The sequence below is a fragment of the Symsagittifera roscoffensis genome, chromosome 8 (genome assembly GCF_963678635.1).
Source record: "Symsagittifera roscoffensis chromosome 8, txSymRosc1.1, whole genome shotgun sequence".
Taxonomy (NCBI): domain Eukaryota; kingdom Metazoa; phylum Xenacoelomorpha; order Acoela; family Convolutidae; genus Symsagittifera; species Symsagittifera roscoffensis.
This window is the reverse complement of record NC_087069.1, coordinates 2,787,244-2,806,516: the sequence shown is the minus strand read 5'-3', so window position 1 is coordinate 2,806,516 and position 19,273 is coordinate 2,787,244. Positions and strand designations below refer to the sequence as shown.

The window sequence follows — 19,273 nt, the reverse complement described above, 5'->3', positions numbered from 1 at the left end:
TTTTTTTTCCAATAAACAACTTTTTCCACTGTACTCGTCTGGACTCATTTTTACCTTGTTTCATAATGTATTTAAATTTCTTAGCGTTCCCGGCCACCTTAGCTTGGAAGTAACGAATATGCCTCGGCCTATTTTGTGTCGTTTCAAAGGCAAAAATTAATATTTTGAAAAAATTTCAGGATCCTTTTGGTGTAAGCGTTTGGAATTTTGTGGTGTAAAAGTTTGGATGGTTGCGATTGTAATTCAGGCTCTTATATACTTGTGATGACTTTTATTAAGGAAAAGTCTTTGAATTCGTTCACGCACAAATTTGCTTACGCTCAAATGCTTTTTGCAATTATATCGTATATTGTCTTGTGTTTATTTTTTCTTGAACGTATAGGTTACTCGTATCGCAAGTGGTGGTGCGAAGCTCAGCTTCGCCTCTGTGTTATGTTTTCATTTATTCCTGCAGTGTTTTCTTGCGTGCATTAGTCCAGCTGTCAGTTGGCTATGTTTTTTTCTTAACAGATTTTTTGGCCTAATTGATTTTGGCTTATTTATATCGTCTTACTTTGGGTCCTTCAAGGGAACCATATTTTGTATGCTTTCCTCCGGATCGCACTAAACGTTAAAAATCTAGTCTTAAGTTCAAAGTTTTTTCCCGACTAAATTTTCTTTTCGCTCAATAATTGTTTTGGAATTTTTATTAAACGGCATTGAATGTGTTTCTGGACTTATTCTCCATAAAAAGAACATCATTTCAGACAACGTTCTGAAGTTTTTTTAGTTGTGATATCTTCCATAATTTTTCCGTTTTCTTTGAACTTAGTGGCTCTCCTTTGCTTTCCTGTCTGATAGCTTTCAATGCGATATTTGCGGTATCGCAAGTGATGCGAAGCTTTGCTTAGCCTCCCTGTATAAATTAGTACCAAAGTGAGTACCTTTTGGGTAGTGACAGGGTTGAATCTATGAGGAGCGAAAGGGCGTATCCGTCCACCTCCCTAAGTCTGGCGGAGCAGTTGATCTTGATCTTTCCCAAGATTGCCTCTTTACTTTGCGCCTTATTGCAGATTGCGCTTTCAACACTCTTCTAACATGTCTACCTGGTATGTGTGCTTTGATTATCAGTCGCTTCTCTTCAGATTTTGAGTTTCATTAAGTGCACTTCCATTAGTTCACTATAATGCACGGCGAGTGCTGCAAATTAAAGTCACTCTCTCACTGGCTCTCCTATAATGGGGAGTGCTATATTGTCCTTTCTTAGCGCATACTTGGCGCCGCATTTAATTCAGAGTGTGAGGTAAGTCGTCAGGGGATTTCTAGACTTCTAATTAGCCATTTAATTGACTTCTATGTGCTCTGCGATTATGACTGGATGTAAATTTAAGTTTCCTTATACACTTCATGCGCACTCTCGTTTCTCCAATTGTGAGTGGTGTGGTCTCTCTAACGACTCTGCATTTGTTTGGCGCCCTGTTAGGATGGACACTTTCATTGCCAGCATGTTTAACTCCATGCCAGCCACACTAACTCAACAGGCGTCTAGTTCGCCCTTGGAACCATCAAACACTAACACAAGCAGCACTGTCTCCACCAGGGAACAGGCCCCGTTAAGTGCTCTGGATGCCCCACCTCTGGATGTGGGCGCCAAAGAAGCACAAAGTGAAGCTGGATTAAGTGGACCAGGAGATGGACATCAGGGAGTTGTTGATGAAAATGGGGAGAAGTTGCAGAGAAGTGTGTGTGCAGAAGTAGCACTAGTAGGAGAGAATGAAGAGAGAGAAACAAAGAAGAGCAGAGAGTGAGGATGAGATCAGATTAGATAGAGACTCACTCATCATTCTCATCCTCATCCATACTTATTATATACTACACAATATACCTACATATAATACTAGATACTATATAACTGGAGCATAACTGAATGTGTTCTGTATTATGTGAGGTTTGTATTATGTACGGTATAGTTGCAGAGCGGTCATGCAGTCGGTTTCATTCGTAGATATTGCGCCTCCTTCTAGTAATGTGATGGAATAGAGTCTGAGTGTGTGTGTGTGATTGTGTGTAGACTGCGGGAGGAGTGTGCGGGGGAGAAGGGCAAGAACCAGGAGGCTGCCGCTGAGATCTACAGACAGAGACAACTGGGCAACAAAATGGAGTCCCAGCTGGCAGTCAGCGCCACACAGGTACACTCAACTTCAACTCTCTTACAAATTGTCGATTCTTTCAAAAAAATGTCGGCTTAATATTTGTTTGCTCATGTTTTGTCGACTTAATTGCCACATCGTTGAGTTGTTTGTTTTTGCTGCATGCAATTTGCATTGCAGTTGTTTACACAAGCAAAGCTTGTGTTATAGTATGAACTTTCTTTTTTTGTCCAACCTAAGTCGCAAATATTGTTGCGAAAAAATGTTCATTTTGAAAGTGTTCATTTTAATCCAGCTACTAAGTTTAGCCAATGCTAAGGATATTAAAACAGACTATTATATTACAAATAGCACTTTAGCTTCAAGGTATCATGGATCTGTAACGTAGAGGTAGGGAAGGAGACCCGCAACTTAATAAGAGGGTTCGAACCTGGGCAGGGTCGGATGTTTTATATGAACTTTTTCGTATACTAGCTAAAATGCGTCCGCTCTATAAGTTGAGGCATGTTAGCTTGTCAGTTTCTTTTTTTTCAAACTGACTGGTACTGCTAATGCTTCATAATTGGCTTGCGTCACTTAGCAACTATGTAGACTCATACTTGGCGTGCGTCACTTAAAAAATTTTGAAAACTCAAAGTTTTAATCATTCAGTTTTTCCCAGTAGCGCTATCGGTTATAATTTTGCTTGTGCATGCGAAGTGCAACTTCGCCGCTGTGTTATGTTGTTATTGATTTCGCTGTTAGAAATTTTATGGAACTTGATTTTGTATCTTTTTTGTTTAAAACCTTTACTCTGCCCTAATGATTTCGGCTTATATTTTATTGACTTAGTAATCAATTTTTGAGTCGTTCTAAGTGAAGTATAATTTTATGCTCAAATTTGTATCCAACAATTTTTTTTGTGGGATCAATGATTTCGCCCCAATTTTTGTCGGGTATTATATTTCTTTATTTTCCGGGTAGATTTTTCTTAATTTTCTCGTTGGTTAATATAGCCCATTATTTCTTTGTTTTTATTCACTCCGAAACTTTCTGTTAATAAAGAAAGCTTTTTTAACTTCAAAAAATGCATTTTTTCGTTTCGAGATCTCTGATTACCCTTGAGATAAGCTAGGGTATTGCAATCGGGTACTAAACTTTTTCTTGTAAATAACTTTGTTCACAGAATAGTGATTTTAGTAGGGATGGTACCCAAATAGTAAAAATTTACCACTTCTGACATGTTCGAAGTTCAGATAAAACTACCATCATTTAAGTAGTAATTGAGTAAAGACTGTTTTAGGTTGTAATTATTTTTTCAATTTTCGGGTTCGTGGTTTTCGTTCTAGTTTCTGTCGGTTCCTTTTTTCGTTTTTTTAAACGAACATTTTGTTTATCTGGTAGGGCTGTTATTGGCTTGAATTTTTGAAGCATGGGTTTCAATTTCAATTTAAACACTTTTTTTTTTTACTATAACTGAAAGTTCTGTAATTTGCGATTTTACCAAGTCTGATTTTGCGTAATTTTTCCGTTGGTTTTTTGTAAAGTTTCTACAGTTTTTTTATGATGCAGTTTACTCAAGTTATGATGCGTAATTTTGAGGGTAAAAATATTGGTATAGAATTTTGTTTTTCGGTATGGATGAGTCGTAAAATGAAGTTTTTTTATGACATTAGTTTTGTTTTCAGCTCAACAGGTTTCGACCCATATTTTGTTGCCTATGTTGTCGCTCGGTGAATGGTTTCCAGTTTTTTTTTAAGGCTGTTTATGAACTTCGTCAATACAACCATGGAGTTTTTGTAGCTGTAGTTTTTCAAGTTACACGTTTAGGTGTTTTTTACTTTGTCTTTTTTTCCACTGACTATATTTTAGCGCAAAGTGTAGCGTAAGGCGAAGTTTTTCAAGCTAATTTAATACTGGCTGCTGTGATCTGCCGGTTTTGATCGAAATGATTTTCAGTTTGAAACAAACTATTTTGATGTTTAGTCAGTTTTATGCAGTCCATAAAATGGAGTTTATTTATCCGAATTTCCCTGTGAAATAAAACTTTCACCTATTGATCCAGTTTTCTCAAATTAGGTTAATTTTATTTTAAAAGTTTTAATGATAAATTGTTGTTGACAATCAAAGAGCTTCAAGTGCTTATATTTTTTCTTAAAAAATCGACAGTTGAAGTTTTTAAAAAATACTGTCGGTTTTTTCCTCTTTCCTGGTATTCGTTACCATTTTCCAACGGTTACAATTTCCGTTAATTTTTTTGCAGTTTTGATTGTTTTTTTTCGAAGATATGTATTGATTGTGCCATGAGATTCAGGAATGTGGTTCTTTCTGGCAGAAATTTTTGAAAAAAAAATATTTTTTCTTGTTTTTTTTTCGTTTACGGGCGTTTTTGTCTTTTTTGATGTCTTTTTTGTTCGGATGCAGCTTCCCTAACGTTGCGTATCAAATTCATTATTGGTGAGCATCATTTTCTTAGCATTCATTTTTTTTTTCTTTATTGTGATATTTGCTTAAAGAAAATGTTCCTGTTAATTTTTATTGCCAATTGTTTGTGTAGCAGATGCAGGTTGTTTGGTTGCAAGATTTTAAACAAAAGTTTTGAATACATTTAGGAAATTTCGGATCTCGATGTTTTCACCAAATCTTTTTCTGGGCGTTATCATCTATTGGTAATGAAAGAAATGAACGGAGCTCGATTTCTTTTTGTTTTAGGTAATTGATTTTCATAACAATTGCGATATTAATTTTTTGGAAATTTTCTTAGGCTACAGTTGTTTCAACAGAACTCATTAAGTTTTCGTTTGAAACACATTATTTTTTAATTTTTGGTATTTTAATTGATACTGCATGTGTTTTGTTTGTTTTCCACGCTAAATCAGGTATCACAAACAATGATCGGAATGGGTAGAGTAATATATCCTATTACAGCAGTTTCAAGCGTAATTCTATCGACATTGAAAAACAAATTTGTCCCCGTGTCGAGAAAAACCGGTTTGATATTACTAAAGGGAAAACTTTTATTTAGCTGTTTTGCTTCCTTGGATTAGAGGAAGAGTTCTCTGAATTTTTATTTCATTTTTTCTTTTTATTGATTTTCATTCATTTTTTGAAAACAAATGTTGTCGATTATGTCGAATTCATCAACTTTCTATGTAATTGTATAGCTCTTTCGTCACACCACGCACTAAAAACGATACTAATATAAAGGAAAAAGTTTTTTATTTTGTTTGGTTTTTATGTGCACACCAACCGGATATCCTTGTTGTTCCGACCATTTGAAAAATGGGAGGGAACTTTGTATTTGGGTATGTTTTAGTTTTTTTTGTGCGTTTTCCATAAATTGTCATCGGTGAGAGTTTAGTTAGAGATCATTTCAAAGCCCTTTCAATCGTGATTCGAACGACATTTAAAAAATTCATAAAATTTTCCCGGTGTCAAGAAAAAAACCTATTGAAATTAATGATTTTTCGCTTTAAATAGCCTAAAAGCTTACAACTGCCTAATTTAAGCGGTAAAAATTTAGTTTTACTTGACCAAGTTTTTTTTAAGTATTCTAGCGCCTTTTCTCAAATTTTTTTATTAGCGTTTTTCTAGTCATTTTATACAAAAATTTGTCGAATATGCCTAAGTTCTGGTTTTTCGTTGAGATCTTTTTTTCTTGTATTTTTTAAAATTATGGTGGGAACATTCTGTGCTACTTGCTTCTAATTCAACCTTATTTAGACCAATAACGAAAAAAAAAGATGTAGTTTGGACATTTTGTGGAATAGATATAGTGCAATTTGTTGCGAAAATTGATGTAGGTTGTGTGTGCGTGTGTGGATTTATTCGAGTGTTGTAGAACGCCAACCTGGCGGACAAGATCTCCACTTTGGAGAGTGGGGTGAAGGCACTGCAGGAGGAGTTAGGGAGGGAAAGGGAGAAGTTCCAGAAGAGCCAGGAGCAGCTGCACCAGACCAGACACCAGCTGGCCTCTGTGGAGAGGGACTATGCTCAGAGCCAGAAGACACTGAAGGACACCCAGAACCAGGTCAACCAATACCATCCATCTATCTCATATCATGTCATTCATTACATATGTATGCACATGAAGACACCTCCTCACTCTGTTGGGGTTTGTGCTATTAATAGAGGCTCACTTCGAAGATGGTTTCATATGCTCACATTGCAAATATCAGAAGCATCGTCCTTGTCTTAGATTTTCTGTCGCTAATAACTTGATACCCGATGGAGCATAATTTTTCTTTTATTTGATAATTTTTAAAGAACAATGCTCAAGGCTCAATGCTGTGTTCGATTATCTATTTTTGTGAGCTCAAATACTTCCGTATATGTTGCTTGAGTTGTTTAATGATCGTGCCTGGTGTCATATGTTGTGTTCTGTTGTGTGTAGTTGACGAAGGCGGAGAACTCGATTGGTCACTTGAAAGAGGAGTTGATGGACAGCCACAGTAGAGTGAGTGTGTTGAAGGAGACAGTGGCAGACACTCAGGCACAACTCAACACTGCCCACACACAGCTGGACAGTGGCGACAGAGACAAGCGAAAACACATGGAAGAGGTAACGCACACATTCTATGCAGCACCACACACAGACAAGGGATAATCCACTGATCCTTCATGAGAACACTTGGCTACGTCAAATCTCTATGAGATAGAGTTTGCTACTTAGTTTTAAACATTCAAAGGCTCCGTTGTCTGATTCAGACTCCAGATATCTTAAGTCTCTTAACAAGTTTTTGCGCAATCAATCCTGCTTAGTTTTGCACGCTCTGGTTTTCTTCGTGAAATTGATTGTACGTGGATTGAGTGTTTTTTTCAAGTTCAGTTCAATTTCACGAGGGAAGGAAAAATAAGCTCTCTACTTACAAAGCGGAACCGGTGCGAATAATTTGGTCGACCTTTGTGTTCAATCTGCGTGTGTTTGTGTGGTTTAGGTGAACAAGTACGAGGACATGTTGACGGATGTGCGGAGTCGGCTGGGTGGGGCTGAGGAGGAGGTGAGGCAGTTGGGGACAGAGAACGAGGAGTACAAGGGGAAAGTGCAGCAGCTGCAGATGGAGGTGAACACTCTGAAGGGCAACCACAAGGAGACCATGGCACAGCTGAACGAGAAGTCATCTCACAACTCCCAACTCAGAACAGACCTCAGCAGACTCACGCAGAACAATGAGAACCTCACCAACGAGGTAACCAACCACACTTTATTTTTGTGTCACATTCGCTCTTCTTAATTGGTTTTGTGTGTTTCAACATCGTCCAATCTCTTGTTTGTGAGATTGACTTTTTTAATTGGCCTGCTTTCATTGACGTTTTAGGTCTGCTTTGTTTAACAATTTGATGCTCGCTTCTCAAATTTTTTGGCAGATTTTTTTGTGTTTGGGCTTTAAAATTGACGTTTTGTTCCGACCACTAAAATTAGAGAGTAGCGTTGTGTTTGAGTGTTGTAGCTTTTTTTCAAGGCTTTATGAAGCACAACAGCGGTTCTCCGTGAAGAGCTAAACAGCTCGTAGGTTGTTCCTTGCCTTGTGGATAACTCCTCTTATCTTAAGTATGTGTTGCAGGTGCGGGCGAGTGAAGAGAAGTTGCGGGTGGTGAGGGGGGAGCTGAAGCAGACGCAGGAGCACTTCAGGGGGGTGCAGGACGAGTTAAGTGTGATGCAGCACCAGTTGGAGGAGAGCAACAACCGGGTGGGGGCTGCCAATGAGAAGCAGAGACACCTGACGGCCGAGTTGGGGGCGAGGGAGGAGGAGGTGGGGCAGTTGCGCCATGAACTGGCCACGCTGGAGGACAAACTGAGACACAAACACGACGAGGTAAAACATACCTTAATTCTCTCGCTCTGCCCATTATACCACACCAAACATTTTACTTCTCCGCATACTAGTCCTTTTAGTTATAATTGTTTCGAAATATAGTCTTTTTCCAAAAAAACTTGAAACTACGGTTTAATTGAGTAACAATCACTTTATTCTCTTATACCTGCTCCATATTAAAACAGAGACGAAGCTGCGCTTCGCAAACACTAGCAATAATACGACAAAAATAAGCTCTATAAAGTGCAATAAAAGCTAGAAAAAAACCTCAAATTAATAAAAATTCAGCCACGTCTCGGATTCGAACCTGCAAGGTTATGATTTTCACACACTAAACAATCAGCCACGGACTAGGTCGTGATGATTTATTTCGTTTTTCATGGAAGTTTAGGCCCAAATCAGGCTTGACTACTAATTTTTACTTCGTTAAAAGGAAGGCAAACGCCACTATTGAACATCAAAAGTGTAAAGTCACAAAAACATGATCGACTTCTAGCGTCGAAAGTGGCATTTAATTTTTAGATTTCCCGGATGAATAAAATTTTCACCTACTGATCTAGTTTTCTCAAATTGAATTAATTTATCATAAAAGTGTCAATCGTAATATGTTGTTGAAATTCAAAGAGCTGTAAAGCCGTATATTTTTTTACTTTGAACTTCTTAAGTTGGAGCTTTTTCAGTCAACAAGTCAGTTTTTCTTTTGTTTCCTTGCGTTAATCGAGTTGTTTCCAGCTGTCTGTTGGCTATGTTTTGATACTGCACTGGCTTATTTGGGTTTACTTTTATGTTATTTTTATATCGCTTTTGGGCTTATTTTTAGATACCTGCACTCTTTATTCTTTTAGTGATACTATAACAGCAGAAGGATGAACTGTCTTGTTAATACCCTATGCTTTGACGTTTTATACTTCATCAAATGAACCGAAGAAGCTATTTGTTCCATACAACAGTAGAATTGTAAAAAAATCTATTTCAGAAATAACTGTTTGCAAAATTTATGCATAACTTATACACACTAGCTTCATAATTTCCAGTGAATTACATGCAAAGTTAGTGTTGTTGCCTCTAGTTTACATTTAAAATGTTACATACAAAATTATTATGAATTTTTAAGCTTCCTTTTCAAAACTCGATCCCTTAAGCTTCCTTTGGTTTTTGTTTTCTTTCTCTTTTTTGACCCTTTTTGATGCTATTTCTCGGCGTTTTTTTTGCTTGTTTACGAAGTGCAGCTTCGCTTCTGTGACAAATATCATCCTTGTAGTTTTTACTTTAATTCATTCAGATAGATAGTACAAATGATGAACAGTAAAATTCGATTTTCTCGGATATCAGTTTTTTTTACAAGCGTAGTTTTTTGCTATGAAAAAACTTTTTCCCAACCCAAATTGCCAGTAAAAGTGCTGATTTGGTAGCACATTTGGTATAATTTGAAGCATTGGCAATTGAATACCATCTGTAGCTGCTCTATTGGTGGCTAGTGTTAGTTTTGTTTCAAGCGACCGCGGTGCATACGCGTGTGATACTCCTAATAGACAGGTCGGAGACTCAATGCAGGCACTTTGAATAAAATTAACTTTAATTTGGAGGAATTTTTGCTGCATAGCATTGGCAATTTGATAGCAACTGTTGTTGCTTTATTGTTAGCTGATTTTATGTATTTTTCAAGCGCTCTTTGCTCAGATGCGAGGACTTGAGACTCCTAGTCTCCAGATCGGAAGTTCAATTCCGGAATTCATTTTGAAAAAAGTTGTCAAGGCTTTTTTACCTTTATTTTTTGCTTATTTCACTTCTTTGCCTTTTTGAATTATTTTTGTCGTTTTCTCGCTTTTGTTTGCAAAGGGCAGCTTTGCCTCTGTGTTTCAATTTATTAGACAATCGAGCTTGCGAGCAGTATGTTTTATGTACACTTGCAAGCAGAGTGTAATAGTACGACTATTCACGATGTAAGATATGAAGACGAAATTTGTTCACAATAGTTACTTTATTCGCCACGCTAAATTCCATTACATTATGACAAGGTAAAATTAATTTTCAAAACTGAAATGCAAATGGGGGGACGGTGGGAAAGAGCGAATTTCCATTTCAGAAGTTTTCCGGCACAATATATCTGGCATTTTTGCCATGTATTTTTTTTGATATTTTGCATATTTTATTCATAGTTTTTCTTCATGCTTTCCAATTTATTAGCATATTTTATTCACAGTTTGGCTTCATTATTTTCATTCTTTCCAATTTATTGCACGCGAAGTAAGTGTGGAAGCCTTCAGTTTAGTATATTTACACTTGCGAAAGCAAGTGTTTTATAATCGGGAATCTTAACCAGGAGGTAATGCCGTCGTCGTTGCACCCTAAAGTCTGGGGTTCGGGTTCCTGCTGGACCTTGCTTTTTTTTTTAGTTCAAATGAAAGATTATTTTTCCGGTAGAATTTGATTTTATCGGACTTTCCTTGGACTGCTAAAGTTTTGTCGGCTTAGTTGCCACATCCATGGTTTTTCTTGTCCTTGTTCATTGTAGTTTCAGGGGTCTACAGCCTTCGAATTAGTCTTCGAATATGTTTGACCCATTTTTTGATTTAAAGACTATCATATCTTATCTGAGATAAAGGATTCCGTAGAAAGAATTTGTTGCAATTTTTTTTCCTAAAGAAGCGGCAACTCCTTACTTTTTGAAAGAAATGTTACTTTTCTAAAGGGAAATTGCAATATCTCAAAATTTTTTCACTCTTACTTAGTTAAGTAGAGAAACAACTAAGGTTGTGGTCAAATTCCCATTTTTTAAATAACTAAATTCGAAAAGTATCAACCACGTTCATCAAGCTTTAGCTGGGCCACTAATTATATTTTATCAGACATGCAAAAGTTTTGTTTCACCGTTTTCTGCTTTTTAAATTTTTTTCAACTTATGTGTTTTACTGTTTGTGATTGATAGCAATTGGTGCGAGCTTTGCTTCGCCTTTGTCCGAATTCTTTCATGAAACGTTTGTCTTTTTTATCTGGTGCCACTTTTGCTGTCGAGCATTGGTAATTTCTTCGCATATTTAGCTGCATTATTTGTGGCTAGTGTAAGTAAATTGTCGAGGGCCCGTGGCACAGATGCGAGGACAGGGACTCTAAGTATCCTGCTTGTAGGATCGAATCCGCCAAAGCATAATATTAATTTTCAAGGCTTGTTTTCACTTTTTCTTTTTTATAGAGCTGATTTTTTGTCTTCTCGCTAGTGTTTGCGAAGCGCATGTTCGACTGTGTAGGCAGTTTATTTTCTACTCAACTAGAAAATAAAAGTTGCGTATTTTTGTCCTTCTTTTAAGTTAAGAGCGGACGGAACATTCTGTGCTTTTTGTACCGCAACCGGCTATCCTTGTTCGTTTATTATGGTTTTCTGAGTTGAAAGTAGTGTGTTGTTTGCAGAACAACCGACTGTCGGCCGAGGTGCAGAGTTTGGAGTCGAAGCTGGAGGCGAGCAGGGGCGAGATAGGGGCCATGCGGATGTCTCTGGACGAGGCCAGGGCCAACTCGGACAGACTGCACCGGGAGAGCGAACTGGTGGTGGCCAATGTGAACAAGTGGGTTCAGGAGCAGAAGTGAGTACCAGACAACTAAACTTACTCCACATACCACTATCCTAAGCAGTAAAGCACTTGACATATAATAGAACACATGATCCCCCAAATTCATGTAGTTTCATGGTGTGCCTCAATAATTGTTTTGGATTCTTTAAGTTCGTTTAGTTTTACAGTTAAGACCTGTTTTGATTTGTAGCGAACAAATTGTCTCAATAGGCTAAAGCATAGTAAACACAGTTCATCCTTCTCCAGCTGTGTGTTTACCTGGTTATTATCAGTTGTGATTGTGGTTTAGACAAGCGAACGAGAAGCTGGCCAGTAAGATTAGGGAGCAGAGTCGGGCTCTGGTGGCACTGAGTGCTGAGAAGGAGCACGTGGGCCAGCAGGCGGAGAGGTATCAGAGGAACTACGAGGCAGCTGCCGCAGAGCTGGAAGACAGACGACTGGAACTGGCCAAATACAAGGAGTTGCAGACACAGTCCACACAACAACAGGTCAGACTCAAGGACTATTTTTTAAAAGCGCCATTTTGCCTTATTTTACTATATTCATTTTAGGCTTACCGACACTGAAATTTTTCTGAGCGCGTTTATGGAGCCAATATATGCTAATTTTTAAGAGGGAGCGCGCGCAAATAAAAAACAATTTTCAAAAAGACGAAAGGAAAAAATCTATCCCATTTTCAACTAAGTCTTTAGAGTCAAAATAGGCGTGCACTATTTTAGAACAATCTTTTATACAAGAAATTAGAAAGACAGGAACAAAAATGAGCAAACAGGAAAAGAAAAAAAAATTGATTATTATGATTTTATTACCTGCATTATTTTGATACCTTATCGACAACATGTTCTTTCATGGCAATAATGTGTCTATTTTAATCATTTAATTTTCTGCAGTTAAAAACTCCTTTTCTACCATTTAAAAAATCTTCAGAGTTCACTTTCGAATATATATATAAAAATTTTTTATTATGATTTTTATTAAGTGTTAATAATCAATAAGAGTAGACTTTAGAGGACCTGGCGCTCCCGTTGTCCATCCTCTCTGAGTCTCATTAGTTGAATTAATATAATATTTAAATTAAAATGCTCTTAATGAAAAAATGTGGACTTGAGAAATCAATTCTTTCTTTCTTTCTAGCATGTGTAGTATGTTATGTGTAGGTGATGTTGGAGCAGATGAAGGTGCGTCTGGAGGACCACGAGAGTGAGCAGGCGGAGGAGCTGCAGGAGAAGACTGGGGTGATCGAGGACCTGCACGCACGCCTGAAGAGCAACATGTCCACCATACAACAACTCAACCAGCAGGTTAACACTACTGCACTCAATAGTATCTTTAGTATCTCCATTCAACCCACCACATTTATCAAATGGCTGCCGATGATCGTGTTGATGTTTATGTGGTTTTAGTTAAACAGTCTGAACAAGGAGAATCTTCGGCTGAAGAGTGGACTGGACAAGGAGTTGAGTGAGAAGCACATGCTGCAGTACCAGCTGGAGACCAAAGCCACAGCTGTGAGTGAGCTGAGACAGCAGCTGGACCAGCTCAAACTCACACACCTCTACCCAGAGTCACAGCCACACTCACGCTCACAACACCAAAACAACAATAGGGCATCCAAGAACAACAACACAAAGGTAACTGCATATCTCATCGTGATGCCACAAAATTCCTATCCTCATCCTTAACTACGCTAAAAGATAAAATCACGAGCCTCGTTGTTTTATATATTGAGTGTGGTGATATGTTACAATAGGTGGTAATTTTGAGTATAGTGCATGTATAAATTTCAGAACTATAATGGATAATACAGTCATTTCATTCTCAAAACTTATTGTAAATACATGAATCTAATAAATTAAATGTTAATCAAAAATTCAAAAAATTTGGCTTTTAAATAAGTTATAAATAATATGAAACTCAATCACCAACTATTGTAGTGTATCACCTTGCGTGCATGGAAAGCAATATAGTGAAAGAATTAGCAGTTTATAACGGTGGACAAACTAAGGAATATTTTTTCTCCCTTCAAAGTTATTCAAACCAACATCCCAATCTGCTTGCTGTACACAGCATTTTAATGGAAACAATTGGAACAGCGGTTACGATAAATTCACGGAACTTGAAAAAATATTGAAAACTAATGCCAGAAACTCTGAAATTCTCGGAAAAGGTTATGGAAAATGTAAAATTCTATCATAAATAATCGAAAGAAAACAACAAATCTTATATAATAAATGAAAGTCGGAATGCGCTGAGGACGCAATGTTTAACTGAGCGCAATGTTTTAGCTTTGTCGAATGCAACGTTTAAAAAGTTCGCTAAGCTTCACATTTAAGAGAAAACCAAGAATTTTTTATCTCCTGAATAGCTTGCTTAGAGAAACTCAACTTTTCGCGAAGCGATTCGGTCTATGAAATAACTTAAGATTTTAAAGCGTACTTAGCTTCCTTAAAATACTATATTTTTAGCGAATAATTTCGATCTATGAAAGAACTTGAACTATTTCAAACTTTTTTGCTCGGATAAGAGAAACTTGAACTTTCCCGAACTGATTTGCTCTAAAATCATTTGCACTAATTAAACGTTTCATCAATTGAATGGCTTCAATATCAAATTTTAAGCATTTTGCTATGCGAATAGCCCCAATAGCTTGCTTAGAATCACATTTTTTGCAACCCATTTTGGTCCCAAAATAAGTTGAAAAATAACTTGCTTACAATAAGTTACAATTTTTGCCATCCCATTCGCTTCAGGAATTTATTTAAAATAATTCAAAGTTTCATATGTAAAAGTTTGCTTAGAGAAACTTAACTTCTTGTAATCTAATTAGCTCTATAAAATGACTTAAAATATTTCAAAGTATAATGGCTTGAAGGGCTTCAATCGAAAAACTTATAGATTTTGCAAAACGATTCGGTCTAAGAAACAACTTGAAGTTTTCCGAAAATACTTAGCTGCAATAGCTTGCTTAGAAAAACTTAAACGTTTCGCCATCCGGTTCGCTCTATGAATTAACTTGAAATGTTTCGAAGTTTTCGTCGAAAGAACAGCTTGCTCAGAAAAATTTCCACGAACTGTTTTTCTCCGTGATATGATTCGAATTATTTCAAAGTTTCCTAGCCCGAATAGCTTGCTTAGAAAGTCTTTAACTTATCGCAAACTGACATGGTCTAGCAAATAACTTGAAATATTTTAAGATGATTGCTTAAGCAACTAATTTTTTGTGAGCTGATTAATCATTTAGATTACTACGCTTGCCCAAAAGTTTAGTTTTTGATACTCAAAGATGACGAATTTAATTGGAGGTGTAGCAACTACCCATTTGGTCATGCGATAACTTCACTGTGCAGAAAGAAAAGCATTTTGATACGGAACATGAACTCAATATTTTGAGCTGGGAATCGGGCGAAATTCAACCCAGCGTAAGGGACAGTTACAATGCTGATTTAGTTTATTTTGGCCGCGGTGAAAGTTTGGCTGCGAATTTCGAACCAAAGGAAAACTTTAGCTGCAATTTTCGAACCCAAATTTCGAATCACAAATAGCACAGTGTTATTTCTTGGTGAACTTCTGGACAGTTTTTGTACTCTTCACTTTTTGTCCAATATTAACTCAATTTGGAAAAGAAGAACGCGTTTGAAGTTTCTTATGTTGTTCGGTTCATTTAAACCAGCACTGTATGTATGTTCCTTGAACGAGAAACAGTTTTGTTTATTGTTAACAGCCTATTAAATTCAAACTGACCGGAGTTTTGAACCAGTCAGTAAATGCAAGTTTTGACATAAGCAATAATCAACTGCTCATTGTGTAATCTGATATCCGCCTTGTTGTTTTCTTAGCAGCACGCGCTGTGCGGGGGTAGTATATGTAGTAGTTGCTACAACAGCAGCAGTGGCAACAGCCTCTCTCGCTTCTACTCTAACCTGCACCACGCCAGTGCCTCTTTCGAACTGTACAAGGTACCACATGCCACCCACCCTATCCCCATCCCCATTCTCCGCAGCCCCCAATCATCAGCTTTTCCCATGTAGACCTCATCCTATTCATTTCTAGGCACTTTTTTAAAGTATTTACGCCTGAATTATGTCTGAACACATCGGTCTTCAATCGGATCCTTATCTAGCCACTTCATGTTATAATTTCTGCACATGTATAAGCTGGAAAAGCCTCTCTCCTGTTTTTTTTGCAAGTTACTTATGTTTACTTTTTCATCCAAGGTCAGTGTTCAGTAGAAAATACTGCCACTCTTTTTGCTTGAGATGACTAGTTTTTTTCTGAATGAAAATTTCATGTTGTGGCTTTTTAGATGCGTTTTACTCTGTGTGCAATGCGCAAAAAACTTGAGTGTCTTTTCTCTGCGTGTTCTGCACTGTATGATATTTTTTGGCTTTCGTTAACGTCCAAAAATTTGATCCTGAAATATCTGAATTAAACTACAAATGCTCATTTAGCAAAAATATCAAAGAAGTGAGTGGGTAAAAGTTTGAGTGATGATGAAGATGTGTATTGTGTAGAGTACAGTGAGTAAGGAGCTGGAGAAGGCGGGCGTGGGGGACCAGGGGGATCTGGACAAGAGCTACTGGATCGCCAGAGTGGGGGAGGTAAGCAGCAGAGATATACTGTAGACACAGATAACTTATCAAATTAGGCGTCTTTCAACCCTCGTTGGGACTTGGATGTCTTGAAATTTTTGAACCTATGTTCAGTGTCGGGTAATTGGTCAGCTCAGAATCTTTGATTGAATGGTTGGTGGTTATTCACTAACATTTACCCAAGCTAAACTGAAACCAGCTAAACCAATACATATTATTTAACTGGAAAAACAGATTCTCGTAAATTTCCTAATTGTTTTTGGCAACTGGTAAATCAAAATAACTATCAATGAGAATATTTGGTGGCTGACCAACATTGAGGATGATTGTATCTCTGCAAGAATGTATGAAGTGGGTAGAATGAGTGTTGTGTGTTTAGTTGTCAGTTCAGCTGCAGCAGTCGACGGAGTACTGGAAGAACAAAGTGAGAGATGCTCAGATGCAGGCCACAGTCCCAGACAGCCACAAGTCAGCCAACAGACAACAACAACATCAGACACACCATACAGGCCACCATAAGGACTACTAGAACAGTCTTCTTCTAGTCTATTCCCCCTCATCACAAGAACATCAGACAACCAACCAACAAACCAGCCAGACACCTTAGCCAACTGGACCATATAAAACAGCCATCAATCAGTCCAACACAAACTGTGACCTCATCCTTTTTTTGTAATTTTCTATTCTAATCTGCCGTCTTTCTGTAAATTTGAATCAAATTCTTCGGTTTCTTCCTATTGATAGATTTGTTTTGTAAATAGACTGTAAATTGTACAGCGCCTTTATTGCCACAATGTCTGAAAGAGTAATACATTCTTGATATCAATTTCATTCTCATTGTTAGCATAAATCGAGTTGTCACTCAACTAGACCAGGCTGCTCGTAACTGGGCGACGCCCTTTAAAAGCGAGTCCACCTGCCCTTTAAATTCTATGGAGTAGTGTTCAGTTTTCAATAAAACTATGATATATACTCCAGCAAAGCGTAGTGTTTTATTACGAAGAATTTTTTCAACCTAAGTCGCAATTCAATGTGCTCTTTTGGTGACATTTTTGATATATTTCAATTTAATCATATTTCAGCCTATTTAAGCATAGAAAATTTAGAAGCGTATTTTGTTGCTTTTTTGGCTAGTGTTAGGTCCTGTTTGAAAAAGTTATTATGAAAATATAAGTGAATTGTTAGTTTTTTTGCCACGCTTTGGAAAAATTTTTGAGGAATAAATTCTCAAAAACTACTGAACAGTCTTTCAAAAATTGTACCAATAGACAAACCTGCTGCTCTTCTATGTGCCTGCATGTTTCGCTAGTCTCTTTTTGATTTACCCCACGTTCTACGGCCTTCGAAAGTTTCAGTAGGAGATTTTTGACATATTTGTTTTGATTTTTTTTTCATTTTCTCAAATATTAAATGGACAAATCTGAAACGAAGGTTTCATTCAAAGAACAAATTATAGGGATTTCTCCCTTTTAAGCGTTTAATTGGTAGAAAAAAGTTATGGCGTCAAAAAAGCCAAATTTTTGACATTTAATTCTTGAAATTTGTCTCAAACTATCCTGTTAAACCGAAGACAGTGTTTAACCCAAAGAAAAAACAGTTGTGTGAATCTTTCAAGTCCAAGCGGCTATGCCCTGCGTTTTGAAAAAAAATACGGCCTTAGAAAATGTCCAAATTCTGAAACTTTGCCATTTTTTTGGAAACTTTTTTCTTCAAAAACTAACCTGCTGATTTTAAGGATGATAAAGCATGGTGCTCAGAATTCCCCGCATAATCTGTTTTTCCTTTTTTTTGTAAAAAAGCCAATATGAGCTTCGGGTTATCGAAGTTTTTATGGTTCTTTTTGCAAGTCAGGCTCTTTTTATTTTCGCCCAATCTTCAAATTTTCATAAGTTATCCGAATGTTACAAAAATTGACATGCGTTCTAATTAGACCCTGAGAAACATATTTGGTCTTCATGTTTAATCTTGTAAAACCCCTCGCTACACCAAAAAATTCATGCTATTGTGAGGTGGGGGGAAGGGGGTTGGAAGGAAAAAGAGCCTCAAGTATTTTTTCTATTCTCCGTATATGCAACATAATCTGAAACTATGTTTAAAAAACACAAGTTAGAGAACTTGTTTTTCCAAAGAAAACTCTAGATAGTTACCAACCAGTCATTTTCACTAAAAATTCTCAATTCGCATTATAACAAGTTTTTTACTGAAGTTTTTGATTCTGTCGTGGTTGGGCAGAATCAAAAACTTACAACAATTGTTTCACTAATCTATAAGTTTGACTATAAATGTCAGATCTTGAATTGATGTCTGATTTTGTTATAATGCTAGTTGGAATTTTTAATAGAAGTCAGTGATTGGTAGAGCAGCTCGAATATATTCGCTCGTGCACAGATAAAGACTAATTGTGGCGATCTGGGGAATGGTGACGTCAATTGTACAATTGTGTGTTGGAACATTTGAATTAAATCGTTCGCATTTAAGTGCTTTATATTATCGCAGACGCATAGTCGGAGAATGCGGAGCGTCATTTTGAGGTCTCATTAAAAAAACAATTATCGCCTTAAAAGTTGTCTTAACGGCAGGTTCATTTCTAACCCCACCCCCTCTCCCATTCTTCATAAAATTTTCCGAGGATATGCTAATTTTTGTTTTAAGTTCAATATTTATCTCGTTGTAACATTGGCTCACTTTAGCCAATATTGATGCTTAAGAAGCAAAGGAAGCTGTCAGATCGATTGAAATGGCGACATAAATTAATATACCCAGTGACAACGGCAGGCGTGGCAACAGCGAGACCATAAGCTTAATAAAAAATTAGTTGGAAATTGATGAATTACATAAACAGTTAAACATAGCCAAATGACAATTGGAAAAAAGTCAATGAACGCGAAGAAACAAAAAAAAACATTTACAATTTTTTCAAAAAAAATCAAACTTGTAATTTTTAAGAGGAAAAAAAATGGCCTTAAAGCTCTTTGAACTTCTAGAAAACTTATGATTGACAGTTTTTTGATAAATTAACCCAATTTGAGACAATGGCTCTTTTTCGTTTTCCCCCCACCTCACACGAGCTTCAATATATTAGTGTAACGAGTGGTTTTACGAGGTTGAGTATCAAGACCAAATATGTTTTTCGTGGCCTTATTAGTCTGTATGTAAATTTTCATAACAATTGAACAATGTGGTCATTAATT

The 19,273-nt window shown here is 36.9% G+C and overlaps 1 protein-coding gene across 3 annotated transcripts in view; it reads left to right on the top strand.

Moving 5' to 3' along the window:
• The window catches only part of LOC134853103 (polyamine-modulated factor 1-binding protein 1-like), a 107,842-nt gene extending 90,934 nt beyond the window's left edge, over positions 1-16,908 (top strand). For all 3 annotated transcript variants that reach the window (XM_063869042.1, XM_063869043.1, XM_063869044.1), the window contains 11 exons: positions 2,051-2,168; positions 5,950-6,138; positions 6,502-6,669; positions 7,046-7,297; positions 7,673-7,924; positions 11,333-11,505; positions 11,783-11,981; positions 12,651-12,794; positions 12,897-13,124; positions 16,005-16,091; positions 16,462-16,908. In XM_063869042.1, coding sequence (XP_063725112.1) covers positions 2,051-2,168; positions 5,950-6,138; positions 6,502-6,669; positions 7,046-7,297; positions 7,673-7,924; positions 11,333-11,505; positions 11,783-11,981; positions 12,651-12,794; positions 12,897-13,124; positions 16,005-16,091; positions 16,462-16,611 — 1,960 coding nt within the window. In that variant the 3' untranslated portion in view covers positions 16,612-16,908. The remainder of the gene's footprint in view (positions 1-2,050; positions 2,169-5,949; positions 6,139-6,501; positions 6,670-7,045; positions 7,298-7,672; positions 7,925-11,332; positions 11,506-11,782; positions 11,982-12,650; positions 12,795-12,896; positions 13,125-16,004; positions 16,092-16,461) is intronic.
• The last annotated feature ends 2,365 nt before the right edge of the window (positions 16,909-19,273 follow it).